Source organism: Tenebrio molitor, chromosome 3 (assembly GCF_963966145.1).
Source record: "Tenebrio molitor chromosome 3, icTenMoli1.1, whole genome shotgun sequence".
Lineage (NCBI taxonomy): Eukaryota > Metazoa > Arthropoda > Insecta > Coleoptera > Tenebrionidae > Tenebrio > Tenebrio molitor.
The window spans coordinates 1,462,373-1,480,199 of record NC_091048.1 but is presented as its reverse complement, the minus strand read 5'-3'; the positions used below and the strand labels follow the sequence as shown (position 1 = coordinate 1,480,199).

The following is a 17,827-nucleotide window of genomic DNA, read 5'->3' as shown; positions in this document are numbered from 1 at the left end:
GATATTATCAATTCGGCTTTAAAGAAGATCACTCCACCATCCATTCTCTTATTACTTTAACAAACAACGTATAAGTGAACAAACATAAATAAAGCGTTTGACAGCATTTGGCATAAGGGCTTACTGTACAAAACGAATAAGTTGAACAGAATATATCACTCATATTATTAAAAATTACCTTGAACAAAGAACTTTGGTAGGTAATTAAAATAAATTCTGCAACTTCTGAAGAATTTGCTCCAGAACAAGGTGTGCCACAAGGATCTCCGTTAGCTCCTCTTCTATATAATATCTACTGTTACCACATTTACAGTGAACATGAAGACGACTTCAACATCGAGCGGTCTACCTGAAAATTGCCAAAGAAGACGACAACATCCCACAACACCTCTGCAAGAAGCTATATTTAACCACTAACTTAGTGAATGCATTAAAGAAAAGCATATTAAATGACAGGCTGAAGGACTTCGGTCGATGGCCTTTGACATTATACTACTTTTAGGTATATGTCAATAAATACTGTTTCTCTCTCTCTCTCTCAAATTGAAATTGAAATGAGTAAATAATGTTGGTCATTTTAATTAACCCTTTCATATGTTCAAATTCTACCCGAAAAAAATTAAACGGAAGAATTGTCAGGAACAAATTACAAAACTTACTACTTGAAAGGGGGAAATCTGTTGCATATTTCGTTAAAGATACCTAATCTTATTGGGATAAGCTTTATAGATAATTGAAGAAAATCTGGGAAAATTTGGTAGAAAAGAACGGAAAAGAACGGAAAAAACGTATCATTAAAACCATTTGGGTTCGAATTTATTTATGTAAATAAAAGACCGAATGACCTTGATTAGCAACAATTATTGGTAGGCTGAATAAAAACACAACACAACATTTTTTTTTGCGTATCGTAATGTAATGAAAGTAGCAGTTTTTTACACGAAAAATCGTAGTGAAAGTAGTAGTTTTTTGCATCATTTTATTCCATCTCCTTGGAGATGATTGTCAAAGCATACCTATTTTTTTTTTGTAATTTTTCATAATCCTTTTAAACCAAATTTCTCAAGCTTTTTCGATATACAAAAAAATTGTGTGTACAACACGTTATGAAAGTCTCTTTTTTTCACTTATTTTCTTGATTAATCAATCTGCAAATTTGTGAAAACAGTTCACAAAGATCAAATTTATAGCATCGTTTTTGGTGATAATTGAATTTGGGGTCGGTATTGAAAGTAAATTTCAGTGTTCAATGAGTTCAATGTGATGTCATTTGAACCTGAGTCCATGTATTGGATCAAAATAAACTATTAAGGGAGACCATTTAAAATTTAATTTTCAACAAAATGATATTGCTTCGTCAATACCAACCCAATTCCATTAAAATAAAAATCACTAGATAATAATTTTATACTTATTTAAAAAAAAATTAAATTAATGAAGCCTAAGTAGGAAAAATAGCATGTTACACTCGTTGCACAAGACATGTTGTCGAACTCGTTCCTTTAGAACACTCCTCACTGCTTTCTTTTTTAAGAATCTTTTTTAATTCCCACATCTAGGTTATGAAAAAAGAACTAGAGATATCAAGAAAAGATCTAGAGAACATGAGAAAAGATCATGAAATGGAACGCCTTCAAATTAAATTAGTAAGTTAATTATGATATTTACTGCGATTCTGTTCTAAAATTTAGCAATATTGTTATTAAATATTGCATAGATCAACCAATCAACAGCTTCATATCATAGCAACTACAACATTGTTATATAGCAATATTGGTAAATTTTAAAACAGAATCGCACCAATTGATTGTTGTTGGTTATTTAATGGAAATTTCCATTGTTATCTATTAGCGTGAATTAAACTGGAAAATATTAAAGGCCCATCAAAAATAGCTATTAAGACAACAAGTGTTTTATAGACGATTTAAAAATCGGGATCGTAGTTTAAATCAGAGCGACCGCAGGGAGCGAGTATTTAATAGACCGAGATTTTTAAACTATAAAAAACGCGTTGTCTTCAAGATTTTTTCTAACACTAACATCTTAAGCCTGTTTGACACGATGCTAAATTTATGAGAAAATTTACTAGTAAATGAGAGAGGACCAATGAACGATCAGGATCATAGTCTGTCTTTGTCAGATCCTGATCGTTCATTGGTCCTCTCTCATTTACTAGTAAATTTTCTCATAAATTTAGCATCGTGTCAAACAGGCTTAAGATGTTAGTGTTAGAGGGTCTCTCTCATTTTCTAACAAATTTACTACGAAATTTAGCATCGTGTCAAACAAGCTTTACCAGAAATTTTAATAAATTCAGAAATTATTCGAGGCGCGTCACAATACATAAAATGCGAAGGTTGCCACGGGTACTGTGGTAATAATATTTTACCACTTGTAATTTCAGCAACGGCAATAGTACCGCAATCTCTTTTTAAAAATTTAAAAATTCTGGATTTAGATAACACATTGGTAGTTGAAATTCAAAAAGGTATATTATTATACTCATGTCACATCGTGAGGAAGTTCCTTAACATTGACACAGAACATAATACACAACAAAGTCATAATGCGGAGGCGAGACGCCGGTAATTATGTTGATAAGCACTGCACTATTACTTGATAGTAATATCCGTAATAGTGTATGTACTCCGGCAAAATTGCCGTGCCGCCGGGTGGAGGTGGGATACGAAATCAACAAATTTGGAAAAAAACAATCTTCATCGTTGAAATGTGCCAAAACGTTCCAGAAGAAATAAAAAAAACGTGGCAATTTCTTACCAATGAAGTCTAAAAGTGCATTCGAAAGGGTGTATGTTTCGTTTCAAGGCCGGAACAATAAAACGGAGGTAACCGAAGATGTCATTTTGGCTTTTCTTGATATGGGGTAAGTGTGTAGAACTTCATTAAAAGTTAATTCACATTACGGCAATAATCATTTGAAGAAAATGTAAAGATTGGCAGTTTTCGATGGCCGGCCACTTGCATTGGATGAAACAGCAGAAGTTAAAGAAGAAGATGTTAGGAACGAAGCTAATGTGGCAGTTCCAATTCAAAAATTGTACTTTTCACTTGTGTGATAATTAGTGTAAAAATGATGAATAAAATGTTACTTGAATGATATATTATTTTAAATAAACAACAAAAGCAAGCATATCTTTTAGATATAGCTGTTCCAAATTCCCCCAATATAACACAGACATATAACACAAAAATTAATAAATATTTAGAGCTCTCCGTTGCTATGAGAAATCTTTGGAGTTTAGAAAAAATTTCTATTTTACCACTTATAATTTCAGCAACGGGAATTGTACCGCATTCTCTTTTTAAAAATTTAAAAATTCTGGACTTAGGGAACACATTGGTAGTTGAAATTCAAAAAGGTATATTATTATACTCATGTCATATCGTGAGGAAATTCCTTAACATTGACACAGAACATAATACACAACAGAGTCAAAATGCGGAGGCGAGACGCCGGTAATTATGTTGATAAGCACTGCACTATTACTTGACAGTAATATCCGTAATAGTGTATGTACTCCGGCAAAATTGCCATGCCGCCGGGTGGCGGAGGGATAGTTGTGTGAGCGTATTTTATGACTCTGTAAGATACGTTGCTATTGACGACGTGTCTTATAGAGAAAAGCGTATTTTATGGGAAACATAAGGTGTGAGCTCAAATGCACTATAGAAACAGTATAAGATATTGGCGCAAAGTACCTACATAAAACCTCAGGTGGGTGCAACATGGGACGAAAAGTGGAGAAATTTTTTAGAGAATAAGAAACCGATTGGACAAAGTCAAAGCAATTTTTTGGAGACATAATGAAGACTTAAATAAAAATGCCCATTCGATTTTCATGCAAACGGATTGTTTAGAAATTCCAGTGCAAGTATTTTCAAATAGTTATTTACGAACCAAGTGCGGGAAGACGATGTTCCCACATGAGCGCATTTTTTAAAGCACGAGCGACGAAGGAGCGAGTGCTTTTAATTAATGCGCGAATGAACGGAAGATGTCTTCACGCAAGTGGTTCGTACAATATTTTTGTACGAAAATTAAATTAAATTTTTTTGTTTTAATACATTAAACATAAACGAACATAAACCCAAGTAGGCAGTGATCTTTGGTTGTTGGAAACAATTGCTTCACTTGATATTTCAATTTTTTCAATAATTTGTGAATTTTGTAGGAACAATTTTCAACGATTATAAATCTTTCCGTAATTTTTTAATGGAGGAAAACCCAGGGAAGTTGTATTTTATGAACTAAATTTTATTATTATCAAGACAGATCTTTTTTTGAATGCCTCAAAGGGCCAATGTTTTTTGCAATTTTTACATTCGAGTCGACCGGGAAGCACTCGTTTCGGAGCGAGCGTTGGATGTTGGAAGCGTTGCTTTCAAGGCTATGAGTACGAAAAAGTCAATTCATAGTTTTAGGTTTCTTGTGGGAATAATATGAGTTACCACTTGAAAATTTCAAAATATTTTCACTCCGTCCTGCACATGTACAAATCTGATAAATTTCAACAAAAACGTTTCTCACACTAAATATTTATTTACAAAACGAAGGGTTGTGCCCTCGCCGCGATAGAAAAAAAAGGATAAACTCTTGAAAAATAAATGGGCTTCAAAAACAAAAATTAAAAAAGAAGGGGGAATCGAAAGTGAAGCCAGATATCGTCCTCGACGCTAATCTTTTACGCCGCCCACGACCGGCGGGACCGTCGCCTCGGGCCTCACCTCGTTTCCCCCAAAAAAACAGAAGTGTAATGAGAGTGCCACAGTTCCTGCTCAGGAGTACGCAGTTCGTTTTCCCAATAGGGAACATCCTAGCAGAAATACTATATGAAACATGTATTTTTATAAACTAAAATTGACCTGTCCAAAGATTTTTTTGAAAAAAATTTTGTTTAATTTTTAAGGAATTTATTCCATACTTTTGCCGCTCACTGTATAATGAGATCAGAGCGACAACGAAACGCGACATGCCTTCACAGAAACAAAATATTTCCATAGGTAATGCTACCAGAATATTAAATGAACACCCATACTTTAGTCCTTGTTCACAATGGACATAAGCTTGACATAAGGCATAAGAAATTCATGATACATGCAGTGTATATGCTATTAATTTTTACGTAACTTATGAGAAGTGACCTCAGTGAACATTATTGGTGTGTACAAAAAGGCATGAAGAATCATATTTGAGTTATATGGACACATAAATTATTTTCCAATTGCCCAAATTTATAAATTATTCTTAGGTATCTCTTATGTATTTCTTGTCTTATGTCTATTGTGAAGAAGCACTTAAAAACAGGGCAAAATGTTTAAAAAAACAAAGTGTTCTGAACGGGCCTTTATAATAGTAGTCAAACCACGTCACCATCATAATTGTCAGTTGCCAGGTTGGATCAAGTTAATTACGAAAATTATTGAAACCTAAATTGGTGTCTACTTCCTGGTTTGGACGAAGGTGAAATTGTGACAAAATTAATTTAAATAGTCACGTAAACAAAAAGGAACACGATAATTTCTAAACTAAATTATTTCAATTGTTACCTACGTTGCTTATTTCTCACATTCCTATAATTTTTTTCTGTGGAATATTCAGTTGAGATTTTTTATTGTCTGTCAAAATATTTATTCCACAAAGTGTTGTGTTCTCTTAGTAGTAAAAAGTGAAAACACATTTTCATTTCTTGTTGCAAACAAGAGAACAAAAACATTCGACAAAATATAAAACAAATAAAAATATTCTGGTTGAGGACAGGAAATCTTTCACCGCAGACGTAGACGCAAACAGGTGATTTCCACGTCAAAACAAAACAATATGGAACTCTTGAACAGAGACGTATTTAAAAAAATGCAAACACTGAAAACAAAGCAAAATCTTATCTGATCTTGCTCGCGATAAGAATACACTGATCACAACCGGTGAAACAGCGACGAGACCATCACCGCTTCAAACTTCGCTCGTGATACCCTTCGGATTAGAGCAGAAGTGTCTCACTCCGCCTCTGACTCAGCCAGTATCTCTTACCTGATTCACCTTGAAAAGATGTTTAGGATAGATGCGTAAATTATCTTGTTTACATAAATCGTAAACATTTACAGCGTTAGGTAGCATCCCATTAATTTCGAGAATCAGTTGATAACAGAGATTTACACAAGCAAATGGCTTTATCTAATCAGGCGTAAGTGATTTTTGCGCTCGTAAAAAATGCCATCAAACTTCCACTAAATCCGAACGCCGAATCCAAGATGAAGTTCGCAGCTAACGAGAACGTCCTGAGAGTCGCCTTGATCGTCTTCAGCATACTCTTCGGGGTGAGTTCTTGCGCCGCACTCGACTCCGCTCCACTCACTTCTTGCAGATACTGAGCGTGTCGCTGATCGCTTTGGGAGTTGTCTATGTGGACGAGTTGTGGTGGCCCAGGAGGTACGTCGGTCTGGACTTCATCCAACTCCCGACCCTGCTCATAGTCTTGGGGTCGCTGAGTCTAGCCATGGCTGTTGCGGGTTGTCTCTGTGCCAAAACTTACAGCAGAGTTGTTCTCCTACTGGTGAGTACCTAACTCAAAAACGCCGACCGGAGACTGAACAGCGCTGTTGCAGTTCGCCGGTGTGCTCTTGGTAATTCTTTGCCTGGAGCTATCAATAGCTGTGATAGCCTTCATCAACTTCGACGAACACGAAGGCGGCCACACGAAAACCCACCGACTGATGTTGCAACAGTACAACAGCGCCGCCCCCGAAAACAAACTCCTCTTTCAAGAAGTTGAAGAACATGTGAGTTTCCAGTGAGGCGCTGTGTACATATTTGCCCAAACTCTGTACATAATTATCTAAATATATGTCGATTATTTTTGTAAATAGTAAATACTTGTTTACTTGATGCTTATCGTATTTTTCGATGCACCGCAACCCGCAATGCACCACTGTATAGAAATCGCATGGACGCTCAATATGTACAACATTCGCAAGTTGTACAACATTTTTCTGCCGTTTTAGTACAACTGTTGTGGTGTAACTGGAACCGAAAAGAACTGTACTTACGACGACTACGGAGACTTGGAAGATGCTGTCGATGAAACTAGCAGTACTACAGAAGCTAGTTATGACAGCTACGCCGGTCCGCCACTAGTAGGGTGTGCCACTGCTGTTAACGAACAAATACAAGTCATTGCGACAGAAATTGGGTATTTTTCGACAGTTCTTGCGTTGCTGCAGGTGCGAAAATCGCCCGTTTTCCGTTGTAACTTGTTTTTCAATATTTTTATTTCAGGTCGTCGAAATAGGATATGTATGTTTGATACAACGCTCCTTGAAGAAGTATCCATAAATAAAGAGTAACTGTTTACTACCAAGAGTGTATTGTCTGTCTGAAATAAATTTTACCGAAGAGATTGAGCAACAACTGTAAAAATTTGATTGAAGTTTATCAATGTGAAATTTATGTTATCTGAAAGGTTATTGCGTCTGTCTGGCCAAGTTTTATGCTGATAAATTCGAGTTTCCATGGTTGGTGATTATCGACGTCTTCTTTAGTTTCCATCTTGCATAATAAGCTTTTTATGTAACGTAGGTACCACAACGAAATAAAATCGTTCATAATTTGTAAAGACAACAGAAGGATTTCTACACAGGATTCTTATTTACAAAATACATATGCAACCAGTAATACACAGTATCATATTTTATCTGTCATTTACGTGCGACCTGTCAAAAATTTACGTGGAATGTCAAAATTGCCAAAATTTACTAATTTCCAGAGAGAATATGGGGTTTAATAGGAATTTTCTATCGGAATATGAATGGAAAGTTCAAAAACTCGTTAATCTGTAGGTCTGTGGGGGGTCTCTCTCTTTGGCAAATTATTTAGAGCAAACATTAAAAGGAAATTTGACGTTTCTGGTTAACTGTTTCCGTCAGACTTAGCAAATGATGCAGATTTATTCAGAGAGGGAGACTCCTAGAACGCAGTGGGACTTCTTCGCAAACATTTCAGTTGAGATTTTAGAACGTTAATTAAAAAACAAATACGTCCGACACTGATGCTTCACAAATAAACTCGACGTTGTAGCGACAGATCAAGCTCCTCCAGTCCTGGGGAATTATAAATAAATATTATAAATATAATAAATAAATATTATATAAATATAATAAATAAATATTATATAAATACCGGGTGATCAAAAAGGACTGTTTAAGTTGGCAGTACAATTAAGAAAATTTTATATTTTGGTTATTTATAACACTGCAACCGGGTATGTTTTGTTGGTTTATTTGACAAATATCTGATGTAGGTGTAGCATTAACAAGGACAAGCCATCAACAACCGAAAGTTACTCCTGTTATACGATTTAAAATACAATTCAGTGTTACCAACTTAAACAGTCCTATTTGATCACCCCGTATAATAAATAAATATTATATAAATATTAATAAAACATAATCTTAGCTTTCCAGTTTCTTTCTGTTCTACAATGGAAGATTCCACCAACAGTTCAAACATTTTATTGAAGAACTGAAACCTGTAGATAAACTCAGTCATGTTTTTTCTGCTGCTAAAGCTTTTTTTTTTTTTTTTTTGTTCGACACTGTCAGAATTTGAGAATTTTCTCCTGTGTGAACGGATTTTGATAAATTAGACAACTTGTCAAAACGAAACGTCAAGCTAATTTTAAAGATTTTAAGCGATTTGGAGCCTTTAAGTGGCTCGTGGAACAAAAAAACGTTGTATTCAACTCGTTCTTGTGTAAATTGGTCTTTTTTTTGGCACTCGTAGACCTTTAAAACGCTCGTTTCACTCGCGTTTTAAATTGGCCCACTCATGCCAAAAAAAACCCAATTTACACATGAACTCGTTAAATAAACTACTATTTTTGAAGGAAATACATAATGAATCGTCTACGATCTCGTTTTCCAACGAGACATATCCAAATATTAAAATGAAAACATTCAATTCTCCTGCCCAATTTAATAATTTTGACAAATATTTCTGACATTGTATTGAGGTCCCTACACGCATCTGTTTCAAAGATGTTAAAATTGTAGAAATCGAACCGATAAGGAATAATCACGAACCCTCATGTGTATGCAGGGTTTACTATGCATTAAAAGATCCAAATATCGAATTTTCTGACGATAATAACAGCACCAGTAGCAATACTATTCCCCCTAGCCTGCCAAAGGATGAACCATCACTGAAGAAACTATTTAACGATATAACGGCACAATGTAATTTCGCAGGAATGAATGTAGTGGGAAAATATCACATCCAAAACAGATCTCACGCAATTGTAGAATACAGTCCAAAAAACTGTCAGTGTCCATGTCAGGATTTTAAATGGGCAGCAGAGGAGCATCGTATGCTGCCGATGATCACAGAGGTAAAATCGAATTTATCTTTCTTGAAATTGTGAACAGGTAAACATTTTTGATTGGTTAAAAATTTGTTAATTTAGTAGCTTTCCAATGTGAAATTATGTTTAGTAATTGGGTTTAAAGAAATTATTATATTTTAATGAAGTAAAAGTATTATACAACGTGTCTCAGAAATAAGTACATTAATTTTAACTAATAATAGAACTCGTTAATAGCAACTAGTAGTTAGTTTATTTGACGAGTTTGTGTGTAAATTGGACCTTTTTTGGCACGAGTGGGCCAAAAAAAGGCCCAATTTACACACGAACGAGTTGAACACAATGTTTTTTTGTTCGACGAGCTCCTTAAAGGCTCCAAATCGCTTAAAACCTTTAAAATTATCTTGACGTTTCGTTTTGACAAGTTGTGACATTTATCACATAGGAGAAAATTCGCAAATTCTGACAGTGTTGAACAAAAAAATATATTTAAATATATTTTTTATTATACCTGAATCATAATTCCGGTTTTTGACACTAAAATGCGTGCGAAAAAGGGCCTTTAAAACACCAAAGCTTTAAGGGTTGCTTAGGTAACAACAAATTCACCTACATTTTGAACAATGATAAATAGACATTTATACACAATTTATGATAGCAACGAAACAACAACAATTGACCATTTCTATATCAACGATTAATGACACAGATTACTTAGGAAATGGTATTTCAATTTACTTTTTTTGTTATAATTTTCAGATTGTAGTGCAGGGATAATAAAAAATGGCGTATGATACACATTTATAAGGGCCTTTAAAGCACTTGCTCTTAAACTCGTCGCGCGTGCTTTAAAAGCTTCCTTATAAACTTGTATCATAATAGTATATTAAAAGACAAGTTTCATAAGACCAGTCTTGAAGCACGAATTCAAGATTAAAAAACGAGTGGCATAGCCACGAGTTATTTTAAAGAATGAGTGCTTCAAGGTCTTATGAAACGAGTTTTTTATACTATTTTTTGTAATTTTCCCTTTTTAAGCCGTTTTTAAACAAAAATGTTTACTTTCCTCGATTTAGGGATTTTCGTGGCGGTTGGTAATGTCTTAATTTTAAAAGTGAAAATTTGATAAGTCTTCAAAGTCGCCATTTGTTTTATCCAAAGTCTGTCACAAAACACGAATATGAAAGATAATCTTTCATGGACGCCCGTTGAAATACGTGAAATTCCCAAAAATACGGTCGCGAATTTGTTGCTTGATAAATCCTGATAAATAATTCTTTGCACTTTTTGTAATTTAAACTGACACGCATGACGAATCAAGTTTTGCCAACCTAAAAATTTTCAATATGTCTATTAGAGAATCAAGATGGAGGCAAATTACAAAATACATATACTATTTTTCCTAAACATTATAGTTATCCAATTAAAATAATTGAAAGATTGGGGACAAATTTCGTTACCCACCTATGGGGATTACTTGCTTCGCCGATGCCGATAAGACCAAAAAACAAATGCAAGAAAACTTTCACTTGTTTCTTGCGAACTTAAGTACTGCTCGTCAAATATTAGATGGCCGCTGAGATTCGGATGCGCAATGGTAACGGTAGGAGTGGGGACGTCACTTGTTCGAGCGTCGCAGCAGTGGAAACACTGGTACACTCCAAACCATGGGTTTTAAAAGCACAGTGAAACATGTTTTAAATTTAAACGATTATTAATCATGTCATATTTGACATTATGAATTATATGGAATAATGGCTTTGATTTCGCAATACATAACAGTTTATTGAAATAATGAATAATTCTTTGTGCCTCATCTTACCGTATTCGAATTCTGGGAAATTGTTTACGGTATTATGTAAAAGTGGCTGAAGCGCTGCGAATAACGAACATCTGTTTGTAATTGTAATTTAAGCGGATGGTCCAATCGACTCGTCCACCGACAAAATAGCAAGGACAGGTACTTCAATAAAATTTACAGTGCTTTATGATTTTGAAATTAAAGGAGACGTAATTATCAAAATGTACAACGTGTATTAACAATAAGAGCAACTTTATGGGTGTCATTTTCTAAAAAGGGGAAATGTAAAAATTACATACAACGCCGTCGGAAATTTAGTGGGAACGGTACCTCTATTTATTATTATTTAGGTAATAAAAATTGCAGATCACAAATGCGTTGAAGACTCGCAATACGTCAGTACAGATTACAGCTACAGGATTAAAATCTTGTCGACAACGCGGAGTTAGAACAAGTCGATTTCTGTATCTGAGTGTACTTTTCAGAATTATACCCCACTTTACCGCTTCACCTTGTGGCATCTTGGTTCCACATCTTGCATCGCACTCCCTCTTCTGCGCATCCTTAGCGGCCATCTAAGATTTGACGAGCAGTACAGCGGCTTGTTGCGCCCGTTGCTGTAACCTATAATGATAAGGGTGGAAGAGAAAAAAGAGAATCATATGGTAGATATTAAATGAAAACAATTTTAGTAATACAGTAAAATCTCTGTTTACGGACACCCCCCATGAACGGACACCTCTATTCAACGGACACATTTTCATAGTCCCGATCTCGGAAATAGGGAATCTCGTATATAGGAGCCTCTCTTAAACGGACTCTCCATTGGGCGGACGCGGACACGATATTTTTACACGAATCAGGCAAAAATCTCCGTTGAACGGACAATATCAAATTATAACGATGTATGCACAAGCGCTCTCTCTTATGTAATCATCAAATCAAGTAGTTTACAAGGTGTTGGTGTGGTCATTGAGTGTCGAGTGTGTCTTAATATAACTTATAACTGTTTAAAATATTTAAAATGTCCGCGAAACGCCATAGTTTGACACTTAAAGAAAAAGTTGAAATAGTGAATGTTTATAATAATGAAAAAAGGAATCACATGCGAAAATTATGGGAACATTATTACAAATGACGATTTTTGAATAGAAGACGACCTACTTTTGAAAAATTTAGCTGAAATGTGGAGAAATTCTTTACATTTCCAAAATATCGTTTTTAAAACAAATACCCGGCAAACAACATTATTTGGCTATTTTAATATGATATAATTATGTATTATTTGTTTGGTGTGTTAATCAAAAATACATACATATGTAATATGTACAGTTGTTGCAAAAAAAACGGGAATTGTCAGATTAAAATTTTTACTATTTTTCATAGTGTGAAACTTTCTTACGGAGAGATAGGTACTATCCCACCTCCACCCGGCGGCACGGCAATTTTGCCGGAGTACATACACTATTACGGATATTACTATCAAGTAATAGTGCAGTGCTTATCAACATAATTACCGGCGTCTCGCCTCCGCATTTTGACTTTGTTGTGTATTATGTTCTGTGTCAATGTTAAGGAACTTCCTCACGATGTGACATGAGTATAATAATATACCTTTTTGAATTTCAACTACCAATGTGTTATTTCCAGAATTTTTAAATTTTTAAAAAGAGATTGCGGTACTATTCCCGTTGCTGAAATTACAAGTGGTAAAATCGAAATTTTTTCTAAACACCAAAGATTTCTCATAGCGACGGACAGCTCTAAATATTTATTAATTTTTGTGTTATATGTCTGTGTTATATTATGTGAATTTGGAACAGCTATATCTAAAAGATATGCTTGCTTTTGTTGTTTATTTAAAATTATAATGTCTGGTCTGTTATGCTTAATATGAATGTCAGTTAAAATTGTTCTATCAAAATATAACTTGTAACTGTCATTTTCCAAACAACTTTCTGGTGTATAACTATAATGTGGTTGTGTATTCTTTAATAAATTGAATTTAACAGCTAAATTCATGTGTATAATTTTAGCGAATATATCGTGACGTTTTTTATATTCGCTTTGAGCCAAAATGGTGCAAGAAGAAATGATGTGTTCAATTGTTTCCCCTTCAGTTCCGCAAATCCTACATTTATCAATTATCGATTGTAAACCGCATATGTGTTTTTTATAATTTCTTGTATTTATAACACGATCTTGTATTGCAAATATAAAACCTTCCGTTTCAGGGTGAATGTTTGATTTCTTAAGCCATGCATGAGAGGCCTGAATATTAACTTCTGGTTGTTCCAGTTCTTTAAAGTATCTCCCATGTAAAGACTTCTGTTTTAAATTTGCTATTGTGTCAGGTATATTTGGCTTAACAATGTCTGAAATTATATTATCACTTAAATTTAAAGGTGTGTAGCCTTTATCGGCTGAAACCAAAGCATTGAAAAAGGTGTTATCACGAGCTCTATTGAGGAAATAATTTTTTAGTGAAGCAATTTGATTTTTTAGCAGTATTTCTAGATTTGAAAAACCCCTACCACCGTTTTCGCGTGGTAAATTAAATCTTTCAATAGCAGATTTAGGATGGTGTTTACTAAATTTGGTAAAAAGAACTCTAGTTTTAATGTTTATAGGTTAGAATTATGGTCAAAATTCAATGACATTTTTAAAAATTCTTTGATAGGTATTATCAAGTAGACAGTTAATTGACAAATGGACGAAACCTAATTTACATTAGTAAAATTTTCATTTTCCTTTTTTTTTTGCAAGCAATTGTAACTAAATACATACTTGTTTGTTTGTGTTTTAATTACATCATTTTAGTTTGTCCCTTAAGCGGACACCTCCCTAAAGCGGACAACTTTTCACAGTCCCGGAGGTGTCCGTCCAACGGAGATTTCACTGTACGTATTTTAAACTGACCCTAATGAATCGCCCATACCCAAATGATGACAAAATGTCTCCTGAAATTAGTGTAAACTTTACATCCCTAAATTTAAAGGAGAATGTTATCTACAACTCACTTTAAAATAATGAAGTTTTTGAAATTATTCTTGAAGAATTTGAGTTGTTAAAAAAATTATCTCGTGAAGAACAAACAATATCACAAAAACAAGGTCGTCAAGATAACTTTCAAAACAACATTGATTTTATCAATACAGGCTGTTTGATGAAAAACGCCTCAACCCGTAACTTTTTTATTTATTACCCGATTTCAATGAACAAAAAAATCGAAGATATGGTTTTTCAAGCGCTACAAAACAGCCATAAAATGTTTTTTTTTGGCGTTATCTTCAATAGCTAACGATAGTCAACTTTTTTTTTTTTTAAATGGACACATGTAGTTTTTTAGGCTTGGTCTGATAAGGTTTTTTTTCTGGATCTAATTATGTATTGAAAGTTATCATTTGGTTCATAGCTAACTGAAAAAAAAATAAAACATTTTTTTGTGGTTCAGCTATTATAAAATTTTTAAGAGTGCCCTGAAAAACAATCGGAATTCAAAGTACGATAAATGTCATCTAAACGTCAGCTTAGATGTTTTCATCTGCTTTTTTAAACTTTTTTTTTATTTAAGTATAAAATAACATTGTCAGTCATGCAGGATAGCAGTCATTTGACTATTATTTTATGTTCGAGTGTAATAAAAATCGTAATTAGTCAAAAACAAAAAGTTAATAGGAAAAATAATAATAATTATTATTATTTATGTTTTCCAAGAAAATAATAATAAAACTCTTCAAGATTGCACCTGAAAATTTTCAAACTCACACTTGACATTTGTTGCTATTTGTATTCCAATTGTTTTCCACGGCACACTTAAAAATTTCGTAATAAACTGAACCACAATTAAAAATTGTTTTATTTTTTTTTTTCAGTCAGCTATGGACCAAACGATAACTTTTAATACATCGTTAGATTCAGAAAAAAAAACTTTATCAGACTGAGCCTAAAAAACTGCATGTGTCCATTAAAAAAAAAAAAGTTGACTATCGTAAGCTACTGAAAATAACGCAAAAAAAAATTATTTTATGGCTGCTGCGTAGCGCATGAAAAACCATATCTTCGGTTTTTTTGTTCATTGAAATCGGATAATAAATAAAAAAGTTATGGGTTGAGGCGTTTTTTATCAAACACCCTGTATATCAGTTAAAGTCAGATGTGGGTTTATCACACGTCAATTTCAAAAAATTAGAGAGATGACCACACATGTTTGATCATTTGGGCTGAATTCTTTTTTTATTTCTTTGTTTCTAAATAAATTGATATTTTTTTATTTCTGTCAGACTTTTTTGACCACAAGGATAAAAATTAATTAGTATCATTTCGAATTATCTTTCTTTTCATTTCTTAGAATAAATTTTTCAAGGGTTCCATTTGGGACCTCTGGCATCGATGGTTTTTTTTCTGGCTCACATTTTTTAAGAAATCTTTACAAAACACGGTAGTTTTCCTTATTTTTAGCATAAAAATCTGGCTCACATTTTTAAAAAGACCATAAAAAAATAGGATAGTTTCCATAAAAAATCGATGTTTTAATAGATAAAACGGCTTAAAAACAGGTGATTTTCTCAATTTTTTGTGTTTTTGAAAAGACCTCAATGGGCTGTTTTTCAAACTCAACAAACTTCAACAACTAAAACTTGAAAATCGACTAATTTTTCTAAAAAATTGATGTTTTTAGGAAAATCTGAGTTGGAAAAAAGGGTTAAAAATAAGGGTAAAAAGTCAAATTGAACCTTGTTTTTGATGTTTTAGTTCAAATACGGGTTTTTGTTGTAAACAATGCATAGAAAATAGGAAAATGACTAAGAAAATTCGGCAAAAAATCTGAGTTAAAAAGTTACACATATTAGACTACTACTGTCGTGAAACGGCCCATTTTTTTCAAACCAAATTCACGTAATGTCACAATTGACATTTAACGGAAAGTTACGGCGCACGTTTTCAGAAATGTTTTCCACAGCCGCCCCGTATCTTCTTTTTAGTCATTCACATTGCATTAGTTTCCATTTTGATTTTCTCCTTTCAATATATGTATTCGTAAGTGTTGTTGAGGTGCGTAAAAGATCAATGCCGTTTACATTTAATGTTTGATATGACTCACCTGTTCGTGCCTCGGGACGCAGGATCAAGTGAAAACTCATCGTTTTTAATGTCTTGTTTATTTGGAAGACATTTCTTGTTATTAAAACCAGTATAAATTGATTGAGTATGAATACAATTTGTTAAAGTATACAGTATACATAGAGCATATTGCCTTTGAAAGCGAAGGAATCTATTTTACAAGCTTGGATCAACAGTTTCTTTCTGCGTAAGGTTCATATACAAGTTTTTCTAATTTTACAGCTCAATTCGCTACTTAATTTACGTCTAATCGAAAAATAATAAATCCACGTTGAATCCAAACGAAAATCATTCAAAAGAATCTATTTCATCATCTGTTGTAAGTCGAACACATTTGATTGTATCATAAATTATATAAAAACGTAGTGTAGGTACCTGACGGGTCAAAGTTACACTCTTTTAAAACATACACTTAAAATAATTACGACTAATTAAAATTAGAAAAAAATACATTACGACGCGACGGCGTACGACCGCCGTCTTTCTCAACAAAGAATCTCTACTCGTTTAACAAATACACCAAGTGCTGCACATTGCACGTCAGTGATGCATCATCATAAAAGTTTAAATTAAAACTTCTGCACTATAATCACACTAAATATGTACAATAACTTGATCAAGTGCCTCGAACGCAAAATTTACATTCACTATTTATAATAATCAATAAAAACTTTGTGTATTAAAAATCACTTATGTACAAAACAATTACACAGTTACGACCCTACGCAACAGCTGCGTAGTTCGGCCGGTCGGACCGGCTCAATAAGCGAATATGGGAAAGTTGATTTCTACGGCTATGCCCATCACAGTATTTAGCTTTTGTTCTAGCAAACCCCGAAATTGTCAAGGCCTGTGGAACCTGCGGACAAAATCTCTCAGTCAGTCAATTTTATTTCCCGCTGCTGCTGCTGCGGCACTCACCTGGTCAGATGCCGGCTGCCTTCGTGCACGGCCATCTCCGAGCTTTTGAACTCGTTGAGCTCTTTTCTTATGGCAGCTTTGTCTTTCGGTGTCAACCTGGTCCACGGCTTGTCCGCCCTTCGGTCGTAGTCGTGCGCTTGCGTCACCTCGATGTAGTCGTTGAACCGGATGATCTTCTTCTCTTTCAGCTCCTCGACGGTCGGCCGGAAGCTCAGCTTGCGCAAAAGGAACCGCTTCTTCTCCTCTTTCTGCTTCTTCTCCTCCGCAGGGCTTTGCTCTGGACAGACAAAACGATACATAAATCCAGAGAAGATAACATTATTGCATGAAAGCTGCGAGGCCAATAATTACACGAGAGACTACAATGTACGAAGACAAATATGTCTACTGTGAATTTTTTATTTGTTAATCAGATGTGTTATATTGTGCAAAGAAGCATTATCTGGGAGAATTGATCTCTCATGCAATTTAAATTGATAAATGAGGTAAAATTCAAAAGAGAACAAGTCTGCGGACTTTCTCTTTCAAATGTTTTGGTGCGACTGATTTGCAGACTGACAACCATTGCCCTCTCGTTAATTACTATTTAAATGACGTTACTCGGAGT

At 34.2% G+C, this 17,827-nt stretch overlaps 2 protein-coding genes across 10 annotated transcripts in view; one reads left to right on the top strand and one right to left on the bottom strand.

Moving 5' to 3' along the window:
- Positions 1–6,098: 6,098 nt before the first annotated feature.
- Positions 6,099–6,904, top strand: LOC138126526 (leukocyte surface antigen CD53-like). The gene is made up of 3 exons (XM_069042296.1): positions 6,099–6,336; positions 6,384–6,572; positions 6,625–6,904. Exons 1-3 carry the CDS (start codon positions 6,271–6,273, stop codon positions 6,811–6,813), a joined length of 444 nt encoding a protein of 147 aa, XP_068898397.1. The 5' UTR covers positions 6,099–6,270; the 3' UTR covers positions 6,814–6,904.
- A 9,417-nt stretch (positions 6,905–16,321) lies between these two features.
- Positions 16,322–17,827, bottom strand: part of LOC138127341 (phosphatase and actin regulator 2) — a 97,575-nt gene continuing 96,069 nt past the window's right edge. For all 9 annotated transcript variants that reach the window (XM_069043371.1, XM_069043377.1, XM_069043374.1 and 6 more), the window contains 2 exons: positions 17,221–17,497; positions 16,322–17,158 (listed from right to left, as the gene is read on the bottom strand). In XM_069043371.1, coding sequence (XP_068899472.1) covers positions 17,143–17,158; positions 17,221–17,497 — 293 coding nt within the window. In that variant the 3' untranslated portion in view covers positions 16,322–17,142. The remainder of the gene's footprint in view (positions 17,159–17,220; positions 17,498–17,827) is intronic.